Source organism: Triturus cristatus, chromosome 1_1, assembly GCF_964204655.1.
Source record: "Triturus cristatus chromosome 1_1, aTriCri1.1, whole genome shotgun sequence".
NCBI lineage: Eukaryota > Metazoa > Chordata > Amphibia > Caudata > Salamandridae > Triturus > Triturus cristatus.
In genome coordinates, this window is record NC_140579.1 from 24,150,873 (window position 1) to 24,162,423 (window position 11,551).

General features: G+C 45.6%; 1 protein-coding gene across 1 annotated transcript in view; it reads left to right on the forward strand.

Moving 5' to 3' along the window:
• The window catches only part of RNPEP (arginyl aminopeptidase), a 253,386-nt gene extending 244,634 nt beyond the window's left edge, over window positions 1-8,752 (forward strand). The window contains exon 10 of the mRNA XM_085632499.1: window positions 8,192-8,752. Within this exon, the coding sequence (XP_085488625.1) occupies window positions 8,192-8,347 (156 nt within the window). The 3' untranslated portion in view covers window positions 8,348-8,752. The remainder of the gene's footprint in view (window positions 1-8,191) is intronic.
• The last annotated feature ends 2,799 nt before the right edge of the window (window positions 8,753-11,551 follow it).

Sequence of the window (11,551 nt, forward strand, 5' to 3'; positions counted from 1 at the left end):
GGGACCGCCACCCCCCAGTGCCGGCTCCTGCAGTGTCCCGGGGTGCCCACCCCCGGGACACTGCTGTTTGCTATGGCAGGGTGGGAGCCTCGCGGCTCCCGCCCTGCCATAGCAAACTGCTTTGGTATTGGGAAGCGAGAGCAGGAAACCTGCTCTCTCTTCCAAATACCAAAGACGATTGCTTTTCCACACGGGGAGCAGCATGTTAGCTGCTCCCCATGTGGAAAAGCAATGCCGGCTCCCGCAGGACGCGGGGAGCCGGCGGGGCTGTGGGGGGATTGGGGACTCCCCACGGCCCCCAACGGAGGCCAGGCCCCGGGGGATGGGGTCCCCAGGGCCAAAAAAAAAGAAAAAGGGGGGCTTACACAGCCCCCCTTCTAAAAAACAGAGGGGGAAAAAAAAGGATCGGGCCGGAGGCCGCGCCCCCTCCTTACACCACTCTGCAAACGTGCCCCCTGCCGCGTTTGCAGAGGGGAAACGAATTCCCCTTCAATACTGGGGGTCCCTGGGGGCCAACTAGCCCACCAGGAACCTCCAGTATGCGCCAGGGGGCTGCGTTGCAGAGAGGTGTAATGAGGCCATGCCTTTTACAAATATATATATTCTACTGGCGGTCGCCAATGGATAGTTATAATTAGGACCTAATTTCCATAGGAAGTCCGCAACATTCTATTGGGAATATCTTTGGCGCCGATTGACGAATCGGCCAGCTCCGCTCCTACCCTGAAAGTTTCGCAGTGATTCGTCAAGCGGGGGCCGAGAAAAAAGCGTTTTCCCCATGCAATTTCCCATAGGATCTGTTGTTGCAGCTACAGCCCGAACCACTGAACGGAATGACACCAAATTTGGCAAAGAGGTAGACCTCAGTTCGGACTCGTGCCTTTTGCATATATGGTGTGAATCCGTTCAGTAGTTCCTGAGAAAATTAGAGTTAAAAGTACATAAATATCTATGGCCCTCCACGCACCCTCCCCGAACCGTCCCGAGCACGAGCTGAATGCTAATTGGCTGCCAACACTCTGAATCAGGAAGTGTTGGCAGCCATCTTGTGTCTCGGTAGAACCGAGGCACAAGAAAGCACAAAAATAAAGACGCAAAACGCAACAAGGGGGCAGGGTAGAAACACCCTGACCCCCTAGGCCTGCTCAGGGGGTCCCACAAGGACCCCCAAGGCCAAAAGAATATATTTTTCTTTTTTCTAAATCGCGGAAAACGTGAAAAAAAAACTAAGCGCGGGCTTCCGCGCTTCGTTCAGATTTAGCCCCCCGCGGGGCCAAGTCCCGGGGGCAAAATGGTTTTATAATGGGGGGGCCCAGAGGAGCCCCCCAGCCCCGGGGACCACCACCCCCCGGGGCTTATGTTAATGTATGCGGGGGCTCATAGCCCCCCCCCCCCGCAGCCCCTGGGACCGCCACCCCCGGGCTTTTAAAAAAAAAAAAAAAAAAAAGTCTGTGTGGGGGGTACGAGCCCCCCCCACATGCCCCGGGGACCGCCACCTCCCGGGGCTTTAACTTAAGTGGGAAGGGCTGCACGCCCCCCCCCCCCCCTCCCCTGCAGCCAATGATGGCCCTAGGGACCGCCACCCCCCAGTGCCGGCTCCTGCAGTGTCCCGGGGTGCCCACCCCCGGGACACTGCTGTTAGCTATGGCAGGGTGGGAGCCTCGCGGCTCCCGCCCTGCCATAGCAAACTGCTTTAGTATTGGGAAGAGAGAGCAGGAAACCTGCTCTCTCTTCCAAATACCAAAGACGATTGCTTTTCCACACGGGGAGCAGGATGTTAGCTGCTCACCATGTGGAAAAGCAATGCCGGCTCCCGCAGGACGCGGGGAGCCGGCGGGGCTGTGGGGGGATTGGGGACCCCCCACGGCCCCCAACGGAGGCCAGGCCCCGGGGGATGAGGTCCCCTGGGCCATAAGTGGCCCGGGAGGGGGGCCACGCGGCCCCCTCCTCCCCCAAATTTTTGGTACTTTTTTTTTTTTAATTGGTCCCGGGGGATGGGGTCCCCGGGGCCATAGGTGGCACAGGAGGGGGGCTATGCAGCCCCCCTCCATAATTTTTTTTTTTTCTTAAAAAGGGCCATGCCCCGGGGAATGAGGTCCCCGGGGCAAATTATGGCCTGGGGAGGGGGGGCCACGTAGCCCCCTTCCCGTTTAAAAAAAAAAAAAATCAAAATTGGGGGCAGGCCCTGGGGGATGGGGTCCCCAGGGCCAAAAAAAAGAAAAAGGGGATCTACACAGCCCCCCTTCTAAAAAACAGAGGGGGAAAAAAAAGGATCGGGCCGGAGGCCACGCCCCCTCCTTACCACTCTGCAAACGTGCCCTCTGGCGCATTTGCAGAGGGGGAAACTAATTCCCCTTCAATACTGGGGGTCCCTGGGGGCCAACTAGCCCACCAGGAACCTCCAGTATGCGCCAGGGGGCTGCGTTGCAGAGAGGTGTAATGAGGCCATGCCCCTTTTTACACATCTCTGCAACGCAGCTCCCTGGCGCTTACTGGAGGTACCTGGTGGGCTAGTTGGTCGCCAGGGGACCTCAGGATTCAAGGGGACTTAATCGCCCAACTTAAAAACACGCCACGGGGTGCGTTTGCACAGTGGTGAAGGTAGGGGGCGGGGCCTGAGGTGATGCTGTGCTAACACGCCCTGTGACGCGTTTTAAGTTGGGGAATTCATTCCTCTTCAATCCAGAGGTCCCCTAGGGGACAAATAGCCCACCAGGTACCTCCACTAAGCGCCACGGAGCTGCGTTGCAGAGTGTTGTAAAAAGGGGTGTGGCCTCTGAAGACCTCTCTGCAAGGCAGCTCCCTGGCGCATACTGGAGGTACCTGGTGGGCTAGTTGGCCGCCAGGGGACCTCAGGATTCAAGGGGACTTAATCCCCCAACTTAAAACACCCCACGGGGCGCGTTTGCACAGTGGTGATGGTAGGGGGCGGGGCCTCAGGTGAGATCTGTGCAAACACGCACTGTGGCGCTATTTAAGTTGGGGAATTAATTCCTCTTCAATCCTGAGGGTCTCTGGGGACCAACTAGCCCACCAGGTACCTCCAGTAAGCGCCACGGAGCTGTGTTGCAGAGTGTTGTAAAAAGGGGCGTGGCCTCTGCAATGCAGCTCCCTGGCGCATACTGGAGGTACCTGGTGGGCTAGTTGGCCCCCAGGGGACCTCAGGATTGAAGAGGAATTAATTCCTCAACTTAAAACGCTCCACAGGGCGTGTTTGCACACGTCACCTCAGGCCGCGCACCCTTCCTTCGCCATTGTATAAATATTCCTCTAAAATCAGGCAAAGTACGAATTCCGATTTACTCACCTGTTATCAGGAGAGAACCCAGGGCTGCATCTTTTAGCCCAGCACTGACCCTGAAAAGTAGTTCTAAGCGTACTTACCAGTAACTTGTATTTCCTTCCATAGGAATCCATTGTGTGGTTTTCACCAGAAAATTTTCTGTGTCCATTTTTGAAACGTACAAATATTCCTCTAAAATCAGCCGAACTACAAATTCCGATTTACTCACCTGTAATCAGGAGAGAACCCAGTGCTGCATCTTTTAGCCCAGCACTGACCCTGAAAAGTAATTCTAAGCGTACTTACCAGTAACTTGTATTGCCTTCCATAGGAATGCATTGTGTGGTTTTCACCAGAAAATTTTCTACGTGTCCATTTTTGAAATGTACAAATATTCCTCTAAAATCAGCCAAACTACGAATTCCGATTTACTCACCTGTTATAAAGAGAGAACCCAGGGCTGCCTCTTTTAGCCCAGCACTGACCCTGAAAATTAATTCTAAGCGTACTTACCAGAAACTTGTATTTCCTTCTATAGGAATACATTGTGTGGTTTTCACCAGAATAGTTTCTAAGTGTCTATTTTCATAAACTAAAAATATTCCTAAAAAATCGTCTGTATGACTTAAACACATTCTTTCAACTGTTTACAGGAGGTTGGCCAGTGCTGGATCCAGGATCCACCACTGAGTAAGAAAAAGTAACGATAACACTACTTACCTGCTAAGTGACTTTTCTGCCATAGGATAACATTGGTGATTCTATGGGAAAAAGTTTCTAAGTGTCAACTTTTAAAATACAATAATATTCCTTAAAAATTACTACTGTAACCAAAGCGCTTTTACTCAACTGTTTACAGGAGATGTCCAAGGACTGAATCTAGGATCCAGTCTTGTGGTTAGAAAAGTAATCCATAAAGTAACTAATTGCATTTAACTAGAAATTCACATTGAGCTCAATGTTGCTTTGTGTTTGAAATTGTGTTGCCCATTGCAACAACTGTAACTACTGTACTTAAAAGTCTGTTGCCTATTTGCCAAGTATTTAAACTAAATCATCCATTCACACACTTGTACACCCACTCATTTTTCCACAGGCCTTTCACTATAAATATATAAAATATATTTAAACTTTACAGAAACACAGTCACTGGATGACGTCATCAGTGATGTCATTTGAGATGTCATCAGTGATGTCATTTGAGATGTCCCTGATCATGTCATGAGTTATGTAATATGTGACGTCATCAGCAGTGCATTGCGGGGGCGCGAGTTATAGTTAGCTGAACTAACTATAACAGGGGAATTTCTAGGGTTTTGTACGAGGGAAATGTCCAGCTAACTATAACGCCCCTGAAACCTATGGTTTTTTCAGTGAATTTATACATATATACAAAGCAATAATAACACACTTGGTAATTATAATGCATGAATTATACTGATGAATAAACAAGCAGCAAATAATATGAGATAAGACTCAAGCAAATATACTGGACGTCCTGCAAGAGATCAGAAAGATCTATATATACATCAAATGAGTACTTTGGAGGTGCACCTTCACTCCCTCACACATCACAAAGAAAACCCACTCACTCACTCACACATCAAATGATCACAGCCACTGGCTCACATCACAATGGCAATAACCAAAACTCAATACATCACCTGGTGCAAAAACACCCCATCTCCTACTGGGAAGTAAACAGCCGTGATTGAGAGCCTCAGAAACCAGGGTTCACTCTGAGGTAGACGCGTCCACCCCCACTCAGATTCCAAACTCCCGGTTTCTCAGTCCACAACCCTCAGCTTTAAATACACTAGAAGGTTCGCAAAAGACCTCCCCCTGGGCCAGAGGAATCTTACCAGAACTGGCCAGGTTCCAAGCAAGCATTCCCATGGCAGGAAGGTGCTCTCACGTCCCCTACTCCAAATCGCACATGTTCCAGCCTTTATCTTAACAAATCTCACAAATCCCTTCAGAGTACATAAGCAATCCCTCACAAAAACAAAGATCTTAAAAATGAATAACCCAAGCAACTTGCAAGCACTGCTGTGCACGCAGAAAAGCTGAAGCAAGGCAAAGCCAGGAAAAAAAGGATGACACGAGGCCATGTCAAAGCCAATAGTAAGCACTTCATAATGCTCATTAATGTACAACCCTGAGCACATGTGTGCATCACTGCCCACAACACTGCACTTCGAGACCAAAAAGTACATTCCTCAACGCTCTCTCCCTTTCATGCTTTCAAATACACTTCCCACACGCTCTGCTCTTGGCTATTCTACTCCGTGACAGCTCTCACTGAAAGACAGCAAGATTAGAAGAAAGAAGAGAAGCAGGCATATACAGGACCGTCTCGTACATCCAGGCTAGGATAAAATAACACTCTAAAGTCAGTTCTCTAGCACTACATTCCACCCCATGACCTTTGACTATCATCACCTACATATATCAAAAACGGAACCTCTTAACTGAGAGCACAACTATGATTGAAGAACTGCATTTCTTAACTGAGATTGAAATACATGTTGAAGCAGTAACATTATAAACTCATGTGCTGAACTGAAAGCACACGTATAATACTGTGAAATCATAAAAGCATGTAATAATCATTTCAAAGCATGTAAAAATAGCTCATGCATATCTGGATACTCAGCAAGAATAAATGTTTGATGGATACACAAAATAAATGATGCAAATAGGATCAAGCATATGAACTCAGTAATGCTCCTAATGTCTCAAATGGCTAATACTGAAACTTCTACTGTTGAAGCAGCCAAACATATATATTTTCTGCTAAAAAATAAAGGCAACATCATCATCATCTTTTTATCTTTAACTCAAAAAACATTTTCTTCAATTGCACAACACTTTTGTTCTTTTTCTCTTTAAACAAACAGTTCTTCTGTGTGAAAGACACACAGCCTTCTGGCATTTAAAATGATAACTGTTTACATTGTACTTCATGTTTATGAAATCAGTTCATCGGTCTTGGAGGTCTGTCTGGTTTGTTCAGCCACAGGATCTCCGCTTTCACCGTCTGGTGATCACTCCAGGGTTGGGGAGGGAGGGGCCCCACCCATACGGGACACACATATACAGACATCAGGCACCCCAACGCGTCGCAGTATGATGACCTGGAGAAGAAACAAGCATCACTCTTCTTGCAAAAAACATTTTTCAAAAAGCGGACGTTTTCCTTCCTCTGTTTTGAGTCTGAAGGCACAATATTATCATTCCTGTCTGCACGGTTCTCTGCTGGCTCTGGGGAATCATCTAAGCATTCTACCCACACTTTAGCCTCTGAACTCTTGGTATTGGGATGAAACTCTTTTTCCCTGCACAGTAAGAAGGGCTGGGGCAGTCTCCTTCCTGACAATTTTTCCACTCACTGCTGAATACGTGCTCCCTTTATCAATTGGCAGAAGCCCAAGGCAATCCATCTGCTCTGGTAATTTTTCTTTCTTCAACTCACCCCTCACCTTCTGTGAGAAGACTGGTCTGGCTTGTGCATTCTGACATGTCAAAGCCAATAGTAAGCACTTCATAATCCTCATAACCCAAACAACTTGCCAGCGCTGCTGGGCACGCAGAAACGCTTAAGCAAGGTAAAGTGAGGAAAAAGGATGACATGAGGCCATGTCAAAGCCAATAGTAAGCACTTCATAATACTCATAACCCAAACGACTTGCCAGCGCTGGTGGGCACGCAGAAACGCCGAAGCAAGGCAAAGTGAGGAAAAAGGATGACATGAGGCCATGTCAAAGCCAATAGTAAGCACTTCATAATTCTCATTAATGTACAACACCGAGCACATGTGTGCATCACTGCCCACAACACTGCACTTCAAGACCAAAAAGTACATTCCACAACTCTCTCACCCTTTCATGCTTTCAAATGCACATCCCACTCGCTCTGATCTTGGCTGTTCTACTCCGTGACAGCTCCCACTGAAAGACAGCAAGATTACAAGAAAGAAGAGAAGCAGACATATGCAGGACCGTCTCGTACATCCAGGCTAGGATACAATAACACAATAAAGTCAGTTAAAATAATGGTATTCAAAGGTCATCACTGGGTGTCAAACCACAAGAGTGCCTCTAGCACTACAGATATGCGTGTAGTCAAAATCATTATAGGCAACATTCCATCTGGAATTACATAAGATGGTCTTACACTGGGCTTTGATAAAGAAGTGATGAAATTGTGCAAATTGGTGCGTATTCTAGCTGCGCTCCTTATGGGACAGCAAGAAAAGGTTACCTTTTTTTTGCATAGTTGTACACTTTAACAGAGATTTCAGGGATATGACTTTTGCAACCCGTTTGTCATAAAAGTTTAACATATGGGCATCCTATTTGAATTTTTCCAGTGACTACATGTGTTATCCAGGACCACCTTCCTGGCTAAAATACTTAACCACGAACCACATTTTGGAAATTGAGTACTTAATTGAAAGCCTTCCTTCAGTGTAATGATGTCTGTACAAGTGAATTTGAGTTTAAAATCTCATTTGATATTTATCTAAATTTCTAAAGTCGTTTTATCTAATTTTACTCCCACAATTTGGAATTGAGACCCGCGAAGTCATCCCATTAATCAAATGACAAATTCCCTCTAATTAATCCCTAGGTTGCCAACTTGACTCCTGTTTCAACTTTCGCGAGTTGTTTGTAGGCGGCAGAGTATACTGATGCCAAAATCCATACCTCAGTCTTTCATTTTGAAGACCAATCTCTATTCGTTATTGGTAGGACTAAGAACATAAAAATGTAGGTTCATGTATTCTTGGTCAATGAAAATGAGATGTATATCTATGAAAGGACGTTGTTTCACCTCCTAACCTTTCATCCTATTTTCATGTATGTCGTGAATTCATGAGTACAGACCTGTGTTTAAATATTGCAGGGAAAACAGAAGTACACTCTGCCCATCTATCGTGCTATGAAGGATGGCTCGGAAGCGGCGAGGGCACTTGCAGTAGAAACCTTTGAGACCACTTGTTCTCAGTTACATGAAAACGTGCGAAACTATGTCAAGAAGATACTAGCATCTGAATCTTGAGTCACAGTGCCAGAGAGAGCCGGGCACAGTGGAAACTCCCTCCTGTTTGTGGGAAAGAGGGATTGCTCCAGTGTTGGAAATATTCCTAGCAGGGCTGTGTCTGCCATCTGCAAGCGATTGATCTTTAAAACCAATCATTTTGTACATTGATTTCTCCTTTTTCATATGATGGAAATTGATTTACTAATTTGTAATGATCGTAATATATATTCTTACAGCTTGTTGCTTTGAATTTTATCAGGGTTGTGGTGTTTAGTATGTCAAACTGCTGCAATTCCTATTTGTGTTATTGTATTTGTAAATAACTTGTACATTATTAAAATGCACACCAAAGGCTGAGCCTATGGGCCATGGTATGCGGTTGATGGGAATGAATACTTAGTAGATTAAACAATGTGTAACTTATGCATTTGAATTGTCTTTGGGTACAAAGGATCAAGCTCTACAATTCTGTGATAGTTGCTTTGGGACTAAATGCATCTTATAACCAAATTAAGTTTGCTTGTTCTCTATGGTTTATCCACTAAAGCATGAAAAAAGGTCTACCTGGTACAGCTGGTGGATGTTTTGGTGGCCTTAAAACGTTCGGGCAGGATAACGGGTCAATATGTTTTGAGACTTGACAAATGGAGATCACCTACATACAGAGGCACACCAGTAGGACAGTTCCTACTGTTTGGTGGACTTCTCGATCTATTTAAAATGTTTTGGGGACTACTGGTAAGATGCTACAAACACACTTAGCCCTACAGACAATAATGACATTGGGAAACCACTGGAAAGCAGCAATACTAATGTATAATGTCCTGTTAAATATGACTGGGGTCTCAATAGTAACCCTGTGCAAGAGATGGGTTGTTGACCTAAGTGAGGATATGACAGATAGTGATTGGTTGCAAGTGATAGGGCAAGCAATGATAAATTGTCTGTTTCATTGTAATATATTACATTGCAATCATTTAGTTCTTATTTATTTTAAAGTTTTATATAGCGCTAGCTAGACCTGCAGATATCCGATATCCGAGCCCTTTACAGAATCCGGAACAAGGCAATAATCGATCACTGAGCATATTACTTGCAGTAATCATAGGCTCAAGTATACATACAATTTATACAAGGGAAATATAGTTAGGCGGAGCTGGAGGAATACACCAAAAATATATACACAGAAAAAAATAAAATTGTTTGTCCGTGAGGGTGGGATTAATGAATTGAGGACCATTCGAACATTTAGAGTTCATGGAGAGAAAGACGATAGAGGCAAACACCAAGAAAGATAACAGCCAACTGAAAAATTTAGTTTGAACCGAGCAAGAGAACCTATTAGAACAGAGTTCAGTTAGTTTCTGAGATCCAGTATTTATGGAGGAGATGGCATTTCAAGTCTCCTTTGAAGCCTGAGAAGGAGGGGTTGCATCGTAGGTCCCTCTGAAGCATTACCTGAAGAAGAGCGAGCCTGGGTAGTTTTCCTTTTTAATTTGGGATAAACTAGAAGAAGAGCGGTGGAGCTTCTCATAAGTCTTGTTCTTCCTGCTTTTGTGAGTTTGTTGTCTTAATAGTCGGGGAAAGGAGAGTAAAGTGCTTTGTGGGTGATGCAGCCAGTCTTCTAGATGCATCTTCATTCTATGGGAGGCGTTTTAGGGATGTGAGGGCAAGCGTGATGTGCTCATACCGTTTAATGTCTGTTATGAGCTGGGCTGCCATGTTTAGTGCTGATCTTAGGGGGGACAGGTGAGTTTTCGGGGTCCCTGTGAGGATGGCATTCCCGTAGTCCAGTTTGGAGAGGACCAGACATTGGACAACCCCTTTGAAATCGTCTGATGGAATGAATGGTTTATTTTTTATGTGTTTAAGTGTGTAAAGTGCTCCTTCGGTTGCAGTTTTGATGTGATCCTTCATTAACAGATTTTTGTCCAGGGTGAAGCTTAAGGATTTAACCGAGTTGGATAGAGTGAGAGAACAATTTAGGGCCTTCAGGTCGCTGATCCATCCTTGGATTGGAAGGTGGTTACTTTGGGGAGAAGAACAGAATAACTTCTGTTTTGATGGGGTTTAATTTTAGATGGTTGGAGTTAAACCAAGATTGTATCTTACTCAGTGTGACGTTAAGTTGTAGGAGGTCACTAGGTGATTTGATTTTGTAGCAGAGTTGCTTGTCATCTGCGCAGAGGTGGTATTTTATCCCTGCTTGCTTCAGGATGATAGTAAGGGGTTCCATGAAGAAGGTGAAAAGTGAGGGGCAGAGGATTGAGCCCTGTGCGGCACCAAGAGTGGCAGGTGTGGGTTACAAGAGGCTGGACTTGATCTTGATTTGTTGTGATCGGTGTTGTAGGTAAGATGTAAACCATTTTAAAACTATGCCTTGAAACCGGAGCGGATCCTCGGTGACTCCAGTAAGGATGTGTGATTGACTGTATCAAAAGCCGCGGATAGGTCAAGTAGGATAAGTAGGCAAGCATCTCATCCTCTAATGATCGATGGATGTCATCTGCAATATTGAGCATGGCGGTCTCTGTGTTGCAGCCTTTCCTGAAACGAGATTGGAAGGAGTCAAGTAGGTTGTATTCACCTATGTGCCTGTTGAGTTGTTGTAAGACGCATATTTTTTCTCCAAGGTTTTGACTAGGAATTGGAGGTTAGAGATGGGTCTGAGGTTGTTGAGATCGTTGGAGTCTGCCTCGGGGTTTTTGAGAATGGGTGTGATTTGACCTAGTTGGAGGGAATCCGGTACACACCCAGGTAAGTATTTATGATTTTTCTCCAACACTGGGCGATGATGTGGTTTAGGTTACGGACTATTTTTGCAGAGAGGATCTTTGGTGTGTGAAGGGGGCTTTAATTTTGCAATAATACTAAACACTTCTAGTTCCGTCATGGGTTTGAAGTTTGCCCAATTGGTGTTGTTTTCAATTGGGTATTAATAAAGTTATCGTATGTTCCATTTGGGGTTAATTAATTATTGATACGTTAGGAGGGGGGGGTCGGAGTGCCGTGAAGGGAGGAGAGTCAGTGAGGGTAGTTCGCAGAGGAGGTAGTGTTGTGACTTGAGAGAACGATTGCTCAATTTTAGCGATTTTGTCCATGAAGAAGCTGGAAATTTCTTCACATCGTTCTTTAGAGGCTATTATTTCATATTGAAAGGAAGACGTGGTTTGTCCTTTGACAATATTAAAGAGCTCCCTGGGCCTATTCTTTCCACGGTCA